Raw genomic sequence first — 19307 nt, 5'->3', positions numbered from 1 at the left:
GGATGTGAGTATGATGGCATACAATACTGACAAGATGATAAATAAGACATGTGCAAAGAGCAACTGTGACAACTCCCACTTTGTGTTTGATTCATTATCTTTTAACTTCACACCTCTTGCCAAGACCCTAGCGTTCACTTCTCTTACAACCCCATCTATAAATATACTGAACAACCATGGTGACATCACACATCCTTGTCTAAGGCCTACTTTTAAAATAATCTCCCTCTCTCCTACATACTCTAACCTGAGCCTTGCTATTCTTGTAACAACACATATGTGTGTGTTTAAAATTAAAAAAAAAAAAAAGAAATACCCAAAAAATGAAAATAAAAAAATATTTAGAATATTGGCAGTTTGGAGGGATATGTTGTGTATCTTTATACGTATATGCTTCTAAACTGTTGTATTCTGAGCACCTCTGCAAAAACAGTGATAATGTGTGAGTGTGGTGAAAGTGTTGAATGATGATGAAAGTATTTTCTTTTTGGGGATTTTCTTTCTTTTTTGGGTCACCCTGCCTCGGTGGGAGACGGCCGACTTGTTGAAAAAAAAAAAAAAAAAAAAAAATTAGAATATTAATATATTTTTAATAGTAATTATCATACACATAAATATATGTTAAAGTTTAGCGTATATTATTATTATTTCTATTTATTAACTATGGCGACAGGTGTGGCCTGCCATCTGCTCACAGACATGGGCCCTGGCTCCTAGGCAGACCAAGGCTGCTGACCCCTGGATTAAAGGAAGGATATGAAAGAGGTTTTAAGTGGTATGGGCAGGAAATGTTTCTGTTAATACCTGCCTTCCCCATTACATTCTCAAATGCTCCAAAATTCGGAACACCCATGACTTGACCTAACTTTTGCTGTCTCCTCTCCTTCCGCTTCATTTGCCTTTTGCATTTTCTACTTCTTTGCCTTTCCTATCTTCTGCCTTGGTAAGTTTTGTCTGGTTTCTTCCTGTGAGGATTTTGCCCTAAGCCATGGGCCAGTAGCTACTACCACTACTACTACCATCACCGCAGCTGCCACTATTACTGTTGTGCTCCTCCTCCTACCTTCCCTCATTTTGTCTACTAGCCTTCCCTGCCTCTTACTCTCAATTATGACTGGACAATGGTCCAGGATAGACGAAAACATCATCCTGATGTTCCTTTCCTAAGCGCGGGATTTAGGTGAATAAAAACCTGCTTCCCTCCCACAATAAATCTTAACTAGCATATCTCCTCATCAGTAATAAATAACCAAGCCCTGAAAACAAAGAAATCATGAGGACGAAATATAATACCACTTATGGCACATTTATTAACAGTAATTCCCTATGCTAATGGTACTTACACCTTATAACTCATGGATGAGTTTATAAATTCTGCCCAAATTCAAATCATCAGTCAGAACTATGACAAAAGCTCTATGAAGCAAGACCAGCACTGTAATATTAAAGGATGCAAAAAAGCTTACAGCAATTTCCATTATCTTCCATATATCCTTTTGACGCTGCTTCTGAAGAGAAGATATATGTTGTGCTGTTCTAGCTGTGTCCTGCAGCACTGTCTCTAGAGGGGAGGAAAGTGCTGCAACTTCACTGCAGCATTCACTCTGCTTTCTGAAATACAGTCATGATTATAACAACATAAATAACATAAATAATATTGGCAGTTTGGAGGGATATGTTGTGTATCTTTATATGTGTATGCTTCTAAACTGTTGTATTCTGAGCACCTCTGCAAAAACAGTGATAATGTGTGAGTGTGGTTAAAGTGTTGAATGATGATGAAAGTATTTTCTTTTTGGGGATTTTCTTTCTTTTTTGGGTCACCCTGCCTCGGTGGGAGACGACCGACTTGTTGAAAAAAAAAAAAAAAATAACAATAATACATGATCATCATCATCCTATTAATAATAATAATAATAATAATAATAATAATAATAATAATAATAATACCTAGGTAGTAGGTTGATAGACAGCAACCGCCCAGGGAGGTACTACCGTCCTGCCAAGTGAGTGTAAAACGAAAGCCTGTAATTGTTTTGCATGATGGTAGGATTGCTGGTGTCCTTTTTTCTGTCTCATGAACATGCAAGATTTCAGGTAGGTCTTGCTACTTCTACTTACACTTACGTCACACTACACATACATGTACAAGCACATATATACACACCCCTCTGGGTTTTCTTCTATTTTCTTTCTACTTCTTATTCTTGTTTATTTCCTCTTATCTCCATGGGGAAGTGGAACAGAATTCTTCCTCCGTAAGCCATGCGTGTTGTAAGAGGCGACTAAAATGCCGGGAGCAAGGGGCTAGTAACCCCTTCTCCTGTATAAATTACTAAATTTGAAAAGAGAATCTTTTGTTTTTCTTTTTGGGCCACCCTGCCTCGGTGGGATACGGCCGGTTTGTTGAAAAATAATAATAATAATAATAATAATAATAATAATAATAATAATAATGGGGATGTGGAACAGAATTCTTCCTTCTTAAGCTATGCGTTTCGTAAGAGACGACTAAAATACTGGGAGCAAAGGGCTAGTAACCCCTTCTCCTGTATAAATTACTAAATTTAATAAGAGAAACTTTCGTTTTTCTTTTTGGGCCACCCTGCCTTGGTGGGATATGGCCGGTTTGTTGAAAAAAAAAAATAACGATAATACATGATCATCATCATCCTAATAATAATAATAATGGGGATGTGGAATAGAATTCTTCCTCCGTAAGCTATGCGTGTCGTAAGAGGCGACTAAAATGCTGGATGCAAGGGGCTAGTAACCCCTTCTCCTGTATAAATCACTAAATTTAAAAAGAGATACAGCCAGTTTGTTGAAAGAAGAAGAAGAAGAATGGTGGGATACAGGTTAGGGTATGTAGGAGAGAGGGAGATTATTTTTCCATAAAAGTAGGGCTTAGACAGAGATGCGTGATGTCCCCATGGCTGTTTAACATATTTATAGATGGGGTTGTGAAAGAAGTAAATGTTATGATACAGCCTCTCCTCACTTAGCGATATACTCATTTACCGATGACTTGGACTAACGATAGGCTCTCTGACCAGTATGCATACCTAAATAATGTATATTAGAGATATTTCCTCTACTCTATTTATTATAATATATAGTACACTACTGTATAAGCATTTAAAAGTATACCAGAAATGTTATAAATGGTGAAAAGGTGACATTAACACAATATCAAAGATAGTTGACACAAACTCACTGCCATTATAGTATGCTCCTCATTTACTGACGTGGTCTTAGGAACAGAACTCCATTGTTAAGTGAGGAGAGGCTGTACTTCCATTAAACTCCATCATCCATCTCTCACTCTATTTTTTTTTTTAACACGTTGGCCATTTCCCACCAAGGCAGGGTGACCCAAAAAGAAAGAAACCTTTATCATTCAACACTTTCACCATCACTCATACATAATCACTGTCTTTGCAGAGACGCTCAGATACGACAGCTTGGACGTCCCTCCAAACTGCCAATATCCCAAACCCTTCCTTTAAAGTGCAGGCATTGTACTTCAAACTTCCAGGACTCAAGTCCAGCTAATTTATTTATTTATTTTACAATTATTGTCAGTGACATTCATTGCTTATCTTCTTCATAATTACTGCATCATCCATAAACAAATGCATATAGAATTTCATGCTTTCTGGGAAGTAATCATAAGTACAAGTTAAAAGCCTTCAACACAGGAGAGATGTGGGTGGCCTTACTGTTATGTACAAGGCCAATATTGTCTAAGTACCACACTTGGATCCACTTCGAGGACAGCGTGAGGAAAGTTTCTATACCACAAGACAGGAAGAAAGCAGCAACTTTACTCTGGCTGTACCCCTCTCCAGAATATCACTTCATCTGAGATCATTTATCCCCAGGATGACTCGAGTATGGAACACATTCGTGCAGCAATATGATTTCAATGAGATAAAGTCAGTTGATCAAATGAAAATGCTGGCCCACAGATGACTCCAAATTCATCCTTTTCCCTACTTGTATGTCTCACAACACTAAAAATGCTTTCAAATGAGCTGATGTAGGTAACAGCTCTTAGCTTGTCAATAAAGTTAGGAATCCTTAACCTATAAGAAAATTTTTTTTTATCTAATCAAATACAGAGCTCTGTGTGGTCTATTTCAGACATTTTCCTATGAGGACATTTTTCTTATCGCTGCTTGTGTTTTCCTCTATACAGAACTTTTATCATTCATTGTAATGGATTTCTTTTTATTCCCGCTATGTTTAGAGCTTTCAGATTAGTCTTTTATGGGAAAACTCTATATCTCAGACCTGAATTCCTGAAGTGGGAAGTACAGTGCCTGCACTCTGAAGGATGACTGGAGAAGTTTTGATTCAGAGTCATTTGAATGCAATGTTCATGCAATTCTGATAAGGTAGCAACTGAAAGATTGTGAATGTGATTCTTTCTTGAGGTTACCCTCTTGTACTGGAAAATGGCTAATGTGTTAAAAGAAAAATTTACAGCTGTTACTGAAAAAAATAAAAGAAAAAATACTCACTCCACATGTTTGTAGAGATCCTGTTGTAGTCTGTCCCTCTTTCTCAATGCCTGAAGCAGCAGCTTACACATGTCAGTGTTATCGTGTGGTGTTGTCCGCTGCTCTTTATTACGGCGTCGGAGGTTGCAGTACAGTTCTTCTCCAGCCGTCAACCTAAAATGGGAAAAAATACTGAAATAAGCATTCTGAAATTATATAAATAAGAAGGATAGTGCCTGCACTCTTAAGGAGGTGTGTGAATTTTGCAGTCAGAAAGTAATCCTAATTATGATGTTAACACATTTCAAAAGAGACAGTGATTGAATGAATAATGGTTAATGTGCTTCCTTCTTTGACTCACCTTACCATGGTGGAAGGTAGCCATTATGGTAAAAAAAAAGTTAAATCATCAATTTAAAAAACACAAATACACTGAATTTGGTCTTATGATAATTTTACAAGGTTACCAAATATCTTTCCCGATTAGTGTTAATTTGCAAAAGAAAAAGAAATAAACCTGGAGTTAAACTATAATTTTTTTTCAAAACGGTCCTGCTTTATGCAATGCTACTAGGTAACCTTATACATGTATATATATTTTTTTCAACAAGTCAGCCATCTCCCACCGAGGCAGGATGACCCAAAAAGAAAGAAAATCCCCAAAAAGAAAATACTTTCATCATCATTTAACACTTTCACCTCACTCACACATAATCACTGTTTTTGCAGAGGCACCCAGATACAACAGTTTAGAAGCATATATAGAGAGATATAGCATATCCTTACAAACTGTCAATATCCCAAACCCCTCCTTTAAAGTGTAGGCATTGTACTTCCCATTTCCAGTACTCAAGTCCGGCTATATAAAAATAACCAGTTTTTCTTCTTTTTCTTTTTAGTAGGCTATACAGGAAAAGGGGATACAAGCCCATTGTTCCCGGCAACAAACCGGCCATATCCCACTGAGGCAGGGTGGCCCAAAAAGAAAAACGAAAGTTTCTCTTTTTAAATTTAGTAATTTATACAGGAGAAGGGGCTACTAGCCCCTTGCTCTGAAGCATATATGTGAACAGTATTTAGATAAAGGTAGGAAAGTTTTCATTGCATTTATGGATTTAGAAAAGGCATATGATAGAGTGGATAGGGGATCAATGTGGCAGATGTTGCAAGTATATGGAATAGGTAGCAAGTTACTAAATGCTGTAAAGAGTTTTTTTGAGGATAGTGAGGCTCAGGTTAGGGTGTGTAGAAGAGGGGGAGACTACTTCCTGGTAAAAGTAGGTCTTAGACAGGGATGTGTAATGTCACCATGGTAGTTTAATATATTTATAGATGGGGTTGTAAAAGAAGTAAATTATGGGGAATCAAATATAAAATGGGAATTGACACAGTTACTCTTTGCTGATGATACTGTGTTATGGGAGATTCTAAAGAAAAATTGCAAAGGTTAGTGGACGAGTTTGGGAGTGTGTGTAAAGGTAGAAAGTTGAGAGTGAACATAGAAAAGAGTAAGGTGATGAGGGAGGGCCACCGCCAGGTCGCCATCTGGAGAAGACACGGGCCAGAGGTACTGGCAAATCCCAAATGAATGAATGAATGGTGATGAGGGCATCAAATGATTTAGATAAAGAAAAATTGGATATCAAATTGGGGAGGAGGAGTATGGAAGAAGTGAATGTTTTCAGATACTTGAGAGTTGACGTGTTGGCGGATGGATTTATGAAGGATGAGGTTAATCATAGAATTGATGAAGAAAAAAGGGTGAGTGGTGGGTTGAGGTATATGTGGAGTCAAAAAACGTTATCTATGGAGGCAAAGAAGGGAATGTATGAAAGTATAGTAGTACCAACACTCTTATATGGGTGTGAAGCTTGGGCTGTGAATGCAGCAGCGAGGAGGCGGTTGGAGGCAGTGGAGATGTCCTGTTTAAGGGCAATGTGTGGTGTAAATATTATGCAGAAAATTCAGAGTGTGGAAATTAGGAGAAGGTAGGGAGTTAATAAAAGTATTAGTCAGAGGGCTGAAGAGGGGTTGTTGAGGTGGTTTGGTCATTTAGAGAGAATGGATCAAAGTAGAATGACATGGAGAGCATTTAAATCTGTAGGAGAAGGAAGGCGGGGTAGGGGTCGTCCTCGAAAAGGTTGGAAGGAAGGGGTAAGGGAGGTTTTGTGGGCGAGGGGCTTGGACTTCCAGCAGGCGTGCATGAGCGTGTTCGATAGGAGTGAATGGAGACGAATGGTATTTGGGACCTGACGATCTATTGGAGTGTGAGCAGGGTAATATTTAGTGAAGGGATTCAGGGAAACCGGTTATTTTTATATAGGTGGACTTGAGTCCTGGAAATGGGAAGTACAATGCCTGCACTCTAAAGGAGGGGTTTTGGGATATTAGCAGTTTGGAGGGATATGTTGTGTATCTTTATTCGTATATGCTTCTAAATTGTTGTGTTCTGAGCACCTCTGCAAAAACAGTGATTATGTGTGAGTGAGGTGAAAGTGTTGAACGATGATGAAAGTATTTTCTTTTTGGGTCACCCTGCCTCAGTGGGAGACGGCCGACTTGTTGAAAAAAAAAAAAAAAAAAAATTCAGGGAAACCGGTTATTTTTATATCGCTGGACTTGAGTCCTGAAAATGGGAAGTACAATGCCTGCACTTTAAAGGAGGGGTTTAGGGTATTGGCAGTTTGGAGGGATATGTTGTGTATCTTTATATGTATATGCTTCTAAACTGTTGTATTCTGAGCATCTCTGCAAAAACAGTGATTATGTGTGAGTGAGGTGAAAGTATTGAATGATGATGAAAGTATTTTCTTTTTGGGGATTTTCTTTCTTTTTGGGTCACCCTGCTTCAGTGGGAGGCAGCCGACTTCTTAAAAAAAAAAAAAAAAAAAAAAAAAAAAAAAATTGCTCTCAGTGGAATTTTGTCCAGTTGGAGGCACATGCTCAGTTGTGGCAACAGCTGAAATTTACCTTTAATTTTTGAAGTAGTATACCCAAAACATGTAAGATTTATTGAAATTTACTTACGCATAATAAAGCAACTGACAAAATTAGGGTGACTTACACAGAATCGAGAGAGTCACTAGCACGTGCACGGGCAAACGGTGAGCACTGAAGCTCCAATATGCGTGTGTTAAGAGCAGTGAGAGAGCCCTCTAACTGCTGCACTCGTTCCACCACAGCATGCACCTGCCTCAGTGTGACTTCTCCCATCTCACGCCAGCCACTGTATAGCTTCTCTGAAGCTGAAAAATAATGACCAGAGCAAGACTGGAAAAGCATATCAGAAAACACAAACATCATTTTAGACTTAAGAACCCATGTCTAGTGCTTAAGTAATCTTTAAGTGTTAGGATTACTTCTGCCTGAAATGAATCACATGCTAGTCGCTTTCTTTTGTGCTTAACAATATTTCATTACATGTAAGCTACATTACCTGCATACTCCAGAAGAAAATAAATTTATTATTTTTGGCCATAAAGAAGGGTGGGGTGGGTGTTCTTGTACAAAAATACACTAATCAATCAATTAACAGGATGCCTGGAGCAATCTCATACAAACAGCAGATAAGATCTTTAAAAGAATTGCAACAAAAACAGTGAAAGTGGACTCCATGTATAGATTTAAAAACTAATAATCCAGAACTCAAGCATGTTTCTTTTTTGGGTCACCCTGCCTCGGTGGGAGGCAGCCAGTGTGTTAAAAAAAAAAGGCCAGACAAAAGAAAATATTTCACTAAATTTCTCAATGAACAACTAAATTATAAGACACTTGTGCAATACTTGTGTATTGTTATTCTGGAAACATTTCATCATCCAGTGGCTTCTTCAGATCAATGCAGAGAAGAACGGTGGAAGATGAGGAGTGTGAGGTAATCAGTCTTGATGTGCTCAGTCAATCAATCTTGATAAAAGTGCAGCATATTCCAGAACAAAGAGCCCAAAGTGTTGCACAACTGTCTTATTTATAAACTTGCACATTTTCTAAACTATTTATTTAAACTATATTATAGACACTTACTTAACCTTCCTGATGAAGCTTGCTCATCATAAAAATCAAGGTCGGTATTGAGGGCTTCCATGAAGAGATGATGACGTGCCTGCAACTTTGCAATATCACTAAGCATTCTCTGGCCAGTTTTTGTCAGCTGAGCATGCCCAGACATTAGATGGAGCCTGCAAAATATAAAAACAGTAATAACCAAGAAAAGTATAGTAACACTCAACAAAACTGGTGTGGGAGGCTGCATCACTTGTGCTCATCAGCAAGCAGATCCAAAACAAAAAATGATGGAGTGTACTACTCAAATTTTAAGCACTATTTATTGTTGCAAAAACAGTGATAATGTGCGAGTGTGGTGAAAGTGTTGAATGATGATGAAAGTATTTTCTTTTTGGGGATTTTCTTTCTTTTTTGGGTCACCCTGCCTCGGTGGGAGACGGCCGACTTGTTGAAAAAAAAAAAAAAATATTAAGATTTTCACAAAGTTTTTGTTTGTGCTTTTTGAACTGCATTACAACAAAATTATACTATAAGAAGTTGCACTGAAAGAGGATTTACTGTACTGCTCAGCATTTGTTTTAACAAATCATGGAACAAGTGAGACAAGTGAATCCTAAAACTTGTTTTAACAGTAAAATATTAAACCTTTACTAAAACAATTTTTTCACAAACAAATACTTTAACTACTAACATGGACACCTTCTGTGCTTGCGTCAGGAGGGTCAGGAGCCGGGCCTCACGGTGGAGGAAGAAGATAGCGTGTGCCCACATCCTGCGTTGGGTCTGGAAATCAACGGTTGTCCGTGGCTCACGCAACATTGCTTCCACCAGGGGTGGGAAGTGTGGTGGTACCTGAGGTCGAGTCATACCTTCAGCAAAGATATACAATAGCCACTCATCCTCATCCTGTAACAAAGAAAAAAACAGGTTACACAAAAAAATTATCTTTTTCTCTCTCTCTCTCTCTCTCTCTCTCTCTCTCTCTCATTTCAACAAAGTAGGAAGGCACTTGCAAGAGAAATAAATACAAAAGAAATTTTGGATGATACCAAATGAAGTGGATAATCAAGTTAAGCTATAAACAAGCCTATTTATTATTAACACATATGGAACTTTTAATTTAAGCTTAACAGAAAATATGTGAATTCAAAAAATTTACAGTGTGTTTTGTTTACTATAAAATCAAATACAGTAATTATGAAAATAAAATATCATATTAATGGTATATATACAATACTGATAAACTACATGCATGTGCAACAGTTGGGTATCTTTACTGTTGGAATGTTTTGCCTGCTTGGCAGGCTTCTTCAGTCCAATACAGAGGTGACTTAAATATTGAAGACAGAAGAAGCAGAGGAGAGGTAAATGAGGTGGTCAGTCCCTCAGCCTTGAAGAAGTGCAGTAATTTTGAGGTGGTTAGTCCCTCAGCCTTAAAGAAGTACAGTAATTTTGAGGTGGTCAGTCCCTCAGCCTTGAAGAAGTACAGTAATTTTGAGGTGGTCAGTCCCTCAGCCTTAAAGAAGTACAGTAATTTTGAGGTGGTCAGTCCCTCAGCCTTGAAGAAGTACAGTAATTTTGAGGTGGTCAGTCCCTCAGCCCTCAGCCTTGAAGAAGTACAGTAATTTTGAGGTGGTCAGCCCCTCAGTCAGCGTTCAGCTCCACAGCCTCGATCATAGAATACTATATGTACAGAACACACAATACAAATATTAACCCAGTGCTAAAACTCTTCTTGTAGAGTCAGAGCAAAATGCATAGATACAATACAATGAAAAATATCTCTTTGATATTCCACATATTCAAGTCAACCTGAGTAAAATCTCCATGGAAATGAAAGGCCCAAAAATGAGGAACTTTCTACCATAAGATACAAAAAAAAAATCCCTATCTGCCAACCTCTTGAAAAATATTATCCAGAAAGATCTCCTGAATTTAATGTAAATTTACATGGAATGAATATGAAGAGAGGCTAGAGGCAGTGGAGATGTCTGAGAGCAACAGGCAGGGTAAACAGAGAGAATTCAGAGCTTAGAAATTAGAAGATGGTGCAGGGCTAAGGAGTTGTTGAAGTGATTTGGGCATTTAGATAGATTGGAGAAGTATAGCATAACCAAGAGGGTGTATAAATTAGGGGTGGGAGGATGGAGGGATAGGGGTAGACCACAAAGTTTTGAGTGTCAGGGATCTGATCATCCAGCAAGCTAGGGCATGTTATAACAGAGTGAGTAAAGTAAGTGATTTTTATGGCTTGCATAACATTTATGAAGGAAACTGGGTTGCCAGACTTGAGACCTGGAGGTGGGAAGTATGGTGCCTACACTCTGAAAGAAGGGTGGAGATGTTCCATTTTAGGCCATATGAATCATGATGTCTGAGCACTTCCGGCAAGATACCTATTGGATGAATAATGGTGAAAGTGTTTCTTATTTCTGTCACCATAACTTGGTGGGAGACGGCCAATGCAAAAAAAAAAAAAGGCAAATTTAATAACAATTGATTGAAAGACTGCTCATTAATCTCACACAGACTTCTCATGCCTTTAGAGAACAAAACAAAAGCACTATGCCTATTATGTGGGAGCTTAACAATGCAGCATAGATGAGTGAGGCCCTGATTATTAATTTATTCAAATATTATTTTACTGCTAAAGTGAAGATGTATCTAGTCGGAAAGAACCTTGCATTCAAGGTTCTTCTGAGTCTTGATAATTTACATAATCATCCAGAAATTTTGAAGTCTCTGCTCCCAAATGTGCAGATTTTTTTTACCACCCAATACATCTTTGATTCAATCACTGGACTGAGAGTTATTAAGACATTTATGTAATCCTAGTAGAGGTATTGGCGGGTATCAGCTAATTATAATCATATTGGTATTGGCCTAAAACTGAGCATTGGCATCAGAAATTTTTTTGATATCATCCCATTTCTAGCCCCTGTGCATATAAGATCATGGGAAAAGTTGTCACAGCAATGAATGACAGTTCAGACTGGAGTGTCAGAGTTCTGCCATACTTTTAACTTGGCAGATGTACTAAAACACACAAAGATGGGATGAATTGTTCCAATCAACTATAAATGCAGACTGGGGTAAATTATTTCCAAATGTTATGAATAATTTCTCAGGTTTCCGCCCCACCCCCTCACTAAGGAATTAAGTCCAGGAAATTGTAAATTGAGTGAGAGGTGAGGGTTCCGAAGACATGCAGGAAGATAATGTGAATGAACTGTTAGATGATGACGAAGAACCAACTGCAGAAGAAATACTGGAAGACCAAAATTCCCAGGGGGGGGAGGGAGGGAGGGAGGGAGGGAGGGAGGGAGGGAGGGAGGGAGAGAGGGAGGGAGGGAGGGAGGGAGGGAGGGAGGGAGGGAGAGAGAGAGAGAGAGAGAGAGAGAGAGAGAGAGAGAGAGAGAGAGAGAGAGAGAGAGAGAGAGAGAGAGAGAGAGAGAGAGAGAGAGAGAGAGAGAGAGAGAGAGAGAGAGAGAGAGAGAGAGAGAGAGAGAGAGAGAGAGAGAGATTGAGAGATAGAGATTGAGAGATAGAGATTGAGAGATAGAGATAGAGATAGATAGAGATAGAGAGATAGAGAGATAGAGATAGAGAGATGGAGAGAGAGGGAGAGAGAGAGAGAGATAGAGAGAGAGAGATAGAGAGAGAAAGATAGAGAGATAGAGATAGAGAGAGAGATAGATAGAGAGATAGATAGTGAGATAGAGAGATAGACAGATAGATAGATAGATAGATAGAGAGAGAGAGAGAGAGAGAGAGAGAGAGAGAAAGATAGAGAGATAGAGATAGAGAGAGAGATAGATAGAGAGATAGATAGTGAGATAGAGAGATAGACAGATAGATAGATAGAGAGATAGAGAGAGAGATAGAGATAGAGAGAGAGATAGAGAGAGAGAGAGATAGAGAGAGAAAGATAGAGAGATAGAGATAGAGAGAGAGATAGATAGAGAGATAGATAGTGAGATAGAGAGATAGACAGATAGATAGATAGATAGATAGAGAGAGAGAGAGAGAGAGAGAGAGAGAGAGAGAGAGAGATAGAGAGATAGATAGAGAGATAGATAGATAGAGAGATAGATAGATAGAGAGATAGATAGAGACAGAGATAGATAGAGACAGAGATAGATAGAGACAGAGATAGATAGAGAGATAGACAGAGATAGATAGAATAGAATAGATAGAATAGATAGAATAGATAGAAAAGATAGAAGAGATAGAAGAGATAGAAGAGTAGGATGAGACAGAAGAACCTGGACGGAAACAGTTAACTCTATTAAAGTTACATGAGCAATTCCATGTTGCTGGTAAACTTGCAGACATTTTCACTGAAGAGCGCCCTGACACGTCTAGAAGTCTTATTCTGACACAGGGTCTGGAGTAGCTGATGAAGCCTTATCATCAACTGTGTAAAGTAGTACAGGGTAAAACAGAGTAGAGATGCATTACAGGATACTTCAGCACTCCAGTACAATCTTCAACTTCTGACAACTCTGTTTGTCATCAAAAGTACCATAACCATCCACATCAACACAAGAACTACAGTCATCCACCTCCGTCCAGTAGAGCCATATCAATCCTCTCCACACACTTGTATATCAATAAACAAGAGCAACCAGAATTTAAACCAAGATAAAATTGTTTCTTTAGATATTTTTGTAAAATTTTAAAAAATCTGTTTTTTTTTTTTTTTGATATCCTAAGAATGTAACCTTATTTTTCCTATATTTCTCACTTCAGTTAACACTAATTCATATAGTGTTACCCTCTGGTTAACTAAGAACCTGCTGTATGTCCAAATAAATCTACTAATCTAGATTTCAAACAGCATTCATACTCAAGTATTTATTGTCACCACTAACTCTATCCCCGATACTTTAATATAACACTGGTCATCTCTCACTGAGGTAGGTAACTCGACAAAAGAAGAAAAACATTTACCATCATTTATTCAACTGCTGTCTTGCCAGAAGAATACTAGCAACACAGTTTAGACAGCCCTCCAAACTGCAACTGCCTCACCCCTCCCTCAAAGTGCAAATTCTATGGTTAGTATTTTACCTACAGGTTGTGTGCCATGCCAAGCAATGAGCATTGACAATGCAAACTTATGAATAATTAAAGGTATAGTATTCATGTAATGCCCTTCAGTAAAAAAAAAAAGTTGGATAATTGAATTTTGTAAATTTGGTAGTCTGACTGTATGTAATGATACATGACATGATAGGAATTACAGTGCCTGCACTCTAGAGGGGAGATGAGGATACTGCAGTTAGGAGGAATGAGGATACTACAGTTAGGAATGTGGAGGAATGAGGATGCTGCATTATTGGGAAGATAAGGATGCTGCAATTAAGAGGAATAAGGATGCTGCAGTTAGGAGGAATGAAGATGCTGCAGTTAGGAGGAATGAGGATGCTGCAGTTAGCAGGAATGAGGATACTGCAGGTAGGAGGAATGAGGATGCTGCAGGTAGGAGGAATGAGGATGCTGCAGTTATGGAGGGATAAGGATGCTGCAGTTAAGAAGGGGGATGAGATTACTGCAATTAGAAGGACCCTCTGAACTGTGATGTCAGCAAGCTTCTGGCAAGACAGCTATTGAATGAATGACAATGAATGCATTTCCTCATTTTTTTTTTTTTTTGGTCACCCTACCTTGGTGGGAAATGGCTGGTGCGCTAAAATAAATAAATAAATGACCATCTTACTGGTGGAGCCCAGCACTGGATGGCTGATCGTGATGAATCAGGAGGCTGACCACGAGGAAGCAGTGGCCTCTGGTCTTCTATGGCCACTCCACTGTCTTGAGCCACCCATTGTTGAACCTCACACAGTGATGTTGCTTCTGATACTTCATACTCCAATAGCCGACACAAATCAACTACAAACACTTTGATCATCTGAAAAAATATAAATATCAAGAACTATATTACATAACTAGACACAGCAATACACAAGTTTCAATCCTTGGTAAATGTGTCATGTGATACAGTATTGAAAATACTGTAATCCTAGTCTCAAGGTGTATGCATGCCAAGTCTCAAGTGTACACTGATAAATAAAACAAGTTGACACTGACAGTGACATGGAACATACAAGTAATAAACAAATAATAAGGTATACTTTTCCCCAAATTTAGGCAGTCCATCCACCTACATTTTCTTCCATCACACCAGATTTATACAATATTAATGCCCTGAGCAGTAATAACAATGTCAACTACCTGTCAACAGTGAAATCTAATCTCAGGCTAAACAAGTGTACAGCTCTTGTTACTGATCACCTGTATGCCACAGGTATTATGCAAGTTCCTGCCATTCTTATAACTTTCAAACCATTCAGCACTATCCTTCATTCGACACTATCCTTTGTCCAACACTATTCTCCGACTGACACTATCCTTCATCTGACACTATCCTTCGTCTGATGCTATCCTTCGTCCGACACTATCCTTCGTCCGACACTATCTTTCATCCGACACTATCCTTTGTCCGGCACTATCCTTCATCTGACACTATCCTTCGTCCAACACTATCCTTCGTCTGACACTATCCCTCTGTCTTTTGAAGGCTCACCATCCTGCTCAAGCACAGTTTTAAAAGGCAGTTGAAGGACACTTCACTATTGGAGAAATGTCAAAAAATAAAGATTTTCTATATTTGTTGTCTTTGAAAAAACATTTAAATTGTTTATTAACAATTTAAAACTATTTGTGCCTTCATCCAACATATTGCAACAAAAGTAAGAAAACCTGTTGGCACAGTCTCTAAAATCCACTATTATTTACAGTACAAAACCTTAAGTCGCACAATCATAACTTGTATTTTCAAAATTATGTGATTAAATTACTTAATATTAAAACTGAAAAGATGGTTTTAATTTATAACAGAAGCACACCCATTTCCATTAATGCACGTGGAAGCAGAATTCATTTCCAGTGGTGGTGCGCATTTCTGTTAAGGAGCTCCGCAGCAGGCAGGCCTGAGACCTTCGCAATACACATTAGGCAATTCCATTATCTTAGGTACTTTGACTTAAAAACCTAATTAAAAAACCTATCATTATCATTATCACACAGAACATACATTATTTTTGTTACTCAAAATATATACTTTACCTTTTTATTAAGAATATCATTGACCATTGTAAAGGCAACTACTTGTTTGCTGCCATCCTCATTTTGTATCTGTCCTCGAACAGCAGGTTCCCACTCTAGGATAATTCGTAGCCACTCCTCTAGCCGAGTTCTGAAGTAATTGTAATGATGTATTAGCAAAAAATTATAATTAGTTGTCAATGAATCCTTGCATGATTAATTTTCAATGAAATCCCTATGGGATTAGTTATCAATGAATCTCTATATGTTATCAACAAATTATTACTGCATATGATTTGATGAATGGGACAATTGTGCAACATTTGGGAATCTTTACTGAGGAAATGTTTTGCCAGCCAGTGGCTTCTTCAGTCCAGAACAGAGAAGAATGGTGGAAGATGAGGAGTTTGAGGTAATCAGTCCCTCAGCCTGGAGTCAATGTGTCTAATCCATCAATATCAAGATTGATGGACTGAACACAGACTCCAAGCTGAGGGACTGATGACTTCACCTCCTCCTCATCTTCCACCATTCTTCTCTGTATTAGACTGAAGAAGCCACTGGCTGGCGAAACTGTCCTCAATAAAGATTTCCAAATGTTGCGCATATGTCCCACTTTTTAATTTGTCGGTTTTCTAAACCATTTACATCACAGACATGATTAGTTACCAATAAATCCATACAAAAGTTATCAATGAATTTTATTGCTTTATAGCTGACTAATATCAAATTACAGTGGTGATCTAAGTATCATTAATACCTACAGAGATGTAGATCAACCTTTTCCAGGTAACAGTGTGGCATCACTACTCTCCTTATCATGACATAACCCATGACATGCTTCATTTTACGATACAGTGTTAAAACCCAAAAAAGAAAAAGTTCATTTCCATCTCTTGTCTTTTTAGTTAGTAGTACGGTATTTTAGCTGCCTTCCATGGCATGCATGTGTGTCTAGTCAATGATCCAAATTGGACAGAAATGTCATGAGCTTCTTTCTCCTATATGCAGGTTATCTATGTGTCATGCACATGTTCACAAGGAAATGACTCATACCCCTTCCCACAGGGAGGAGAATAATATACCTATTTATGCCTCGGTGGGAGACGGCCGACTTGTTGAAAAAAAAAAAAAATATACATTTCACCCTGCCTCAGTGGGAGACGGCCGATTTGTTGAAAAAAAAAAAAAAAAAAATACATGTAAAGTTGCATGTAGTAGGCTGGTAGACAGCAACCACCCAGGGAGGTACTACCGTCCTGCCAAGTGAGTGTAAAACGAAAGCCTGTAATTGTTTTGCATGATGGTAGGATTGCTGGCATCTTTTTTCTGACTCATAAACATGCAAGATTTCAGGTACGTCTTGCTACTTCTTCTTACACTTAGGTCACACTACACATACATGTACAAGCATATATATACTTACATACCTCTCTGGGTTTTCTTCTATTTTCTTTCTAGTTCTTGTTCTTGTTTATTTCCTCTTATCTCCATGGGGAAGTGGAACAGAATTCTTCCTCCGTAAGCCAAGCGTGTCGTAAGAGGCGACTAAAATGCCGGGAGCAAAGGGCTAGTAACCCCTTCTCCTGTATATATTACTAAATGTAAAAGGAGAAACTTTCGTTTTTCCTTTTGGGCCACCCCGCCTCGGTGGGATATGGCCGGTGTGTTGAAAGAAAGAAAGAAACATTACTAAAGTTAAAAAGAGAAACTTTTGTTTTTCTTTTTTGGGCCGGCTGTATTCCACCTTGGTGGGATACAGCCGGTGAGTTGAAAGAAGATGTACATGTAAAGATGACCTTTTTGCATGTAAAAGAACAGAGTTGAGCCTACAGTAACAAATTTTCAGTTTACAATACTTTTTTTTTTAACACTGGCTGTCTCCCACCGAGGCAGGATGACCCAAAAAAGAAACACTCTCACCATCATTCACACTATCATTGTCTTGCCACAGGTGCATAGATACAACAGTTTACTTTTCCAGGGCTTATATAACTCCCTCCTCAGGGAGGTAGAAAAATTCTAATCTGATTTAGCTGACATATAACAAGAGAAAAATACCTGTCCACCAAATTAGTTAGTGCTTAAGTATATGATGTACTTACCTAAGAGGGGATGAGATATGAGATTCAGGGAACATGTGTGATGAAAACTGCACTTCACCATTTCGTCCTTCATACACACAAACATGGTGAGATTGTTTTGTTCGCACTCGCTTCATCCTGAAGATAATGCTATCAATGAGTATTTCTAATTTTATAAGGTTACAACTGAATTTGAAAATAATGTGACCAGTGTGTTTAAAATAGTAACAAAAGCATGACTTTTTTATATGACTTTCATAAAATGCTTAAATGAATAGTTGCTCACAAGACTTTTTCAATAATAAAGTATGTGAAAATAATATGAATCACTGCTGACATATTGCAAACTGAAATTCCTGACTGTATATTATTTATATACTAAGTAGCTCTCTTGTGTTCCTTGTAATTGCAAAATTTATTGTTTATAACCCACTTAGAGACCATATATATATATGCAATCAATTAGTTATTGCCATTTTAGTCTGAAGATAAGCTCAAGTTTGCCTGAAATGCTCCGCATAACAATAGGCTTTCTGCATGCACACCACAATGTCATCCGTCTCTGTACAAACATTGCATCATGCTGAAATAAAGATTACACATGATTATACTGCACTATTAGGGATGCATACACTTTTGAAAGTTCTACATTTAAAGGAAATGCAATTAAGTTGTTTAAAACCATAATGCAGTATTGTTTTTCATCAAACCAGCCATATCCCACAGTGGCACAAATGGGAAAAATAAGGAAAAATAAAATCCATTGTAATAATAGTAGACCTACTTTTTTGTACTTTTAGCTCATTTGGTATAGGAATTCTGAGTTCCCATTGGCTTTTAAAATAAAAAAATCTGACTCCAGAGGACAGAAGAGAAGCAAATTTTACAAAGATTTTCTTTTGGAGAGGAAGAAGTCAGGTATTTCAGAGGATCATTCCTCTCATCCATACCCACCCTTCTTTCAATGACTCAGTCTGGGAGCTGGTGGAAAGTCACTGCCAGAGAGGAAGGAATACACAATCTCATAGAATAAGCCTATCATGAAAACTCACCATTCTACAGGTGTCATATTGGGAAGAAACGGTCTGACCCCTGTGATGATCTCGTGTGTGACTAGACCCAAGCTCCAGTAATCAACTGTACAGGTGTATCTCTTGCTAAGAAACAGTTCTGGGGCCAGATACTGAAGTGTGCCCACAAATGATGTGCACACACTACTCTGGTCCAGTTCTTTGGCATAACCAAGATCAATAAGCTTATGCACTGTCTGTAAATATAAAATTCATAATTATGTCTTTTTCATGACATTTTCATTGGGAATTAAAATTATTTTTTTAACTCAACGGCTGTCTCCTACCAAGGCAGGGCGACTCAGAGAAGGAAACACATTCACCATCATTCACTCAAAAGCCACCTTGCCAGAAGTGTGTGCACATTACCATTCAAATGACCTATCAAACCATGACATCCCATTCACCTTCATATATGTATAAGCAATTTTTTCCTATATTTTAAATTTACCTAGGTAGTAGGTTGGTAGACAGCAACTGCCCAGGGAGGTACTACTGTCCTGCCAAGTGAGTGTAAAACGGAAACCTGTAATTGT

At 38.2% G+C, this 19307-nt stretch overlaps 1 protein-coding gene across 2 annotated transcripts in view; it reads right to left on the bottom strand.

Moving 5' to 3' along the window:
* The window catches only part of IKKbeta (I-kappaB kinase beta), a 65183-nt gene that overhangs the window by 33276 nt on the left and 12600 nt on the right, over positions 1–19307 (bottom strand). For both annotated transcript variants that reach the window (XR_008408643.2, XM_053792359.2), the window contains exons 5-13: positions 18754–18968; positions 17723–17839; positions 15639–15768; positions 14230–14421; positions 9199–9413; positions 8526–8680; positions 7570–7750; positions 4527–4679; positions 1467–1611 (exon numbers count right to left, since the gene is read on the bottom strand). Coding sequence is in view for 1 of the 2 variants with exons in the window: in XM_053792359.2 (XP_053648334.1) it covers positions 1467–1611; positions 4527–4679; positions 7570–7750; positions 8526–8680; positions 9199–9413; positions 14230–14421; positions 15639–15768; positions 17723–17839; positions 18754–18968 (1503 nt within the window). In the remaining variant the exon portion in view is untranslated. The remainder of the gene's footprint in view (positions 1–1466; positions 1612–4526; positions 4680–7569; positions 7751–8525; positions 8681–9198; positions 9414–14229; positions 14422–15638; positions 15769–17722; positions 17840–18753; positions 18969–19307) is intronic.

Source organism: Cherax quadricarinatus, chromosome 67 (assembly GCF_038502225.1).
Source record: "Cherax quadricarinatus isolate ZL_2023a chromosome 67, ASM3850222v1, whole genome shotgun sequence".
NCBI classification, from domain to species: domain Eukaryota; kingdom Metazoa; phylum Arthropoda; class Malacostraca; order Decapoda; family Parastacidae; genus Cherax; species Cherax quadricarinatus.
The sequence above is the reverse complement of the archived record's forward strand: the minus strand, read 5'-3'. Positions and strand labels throughout refer to the sequence as shown.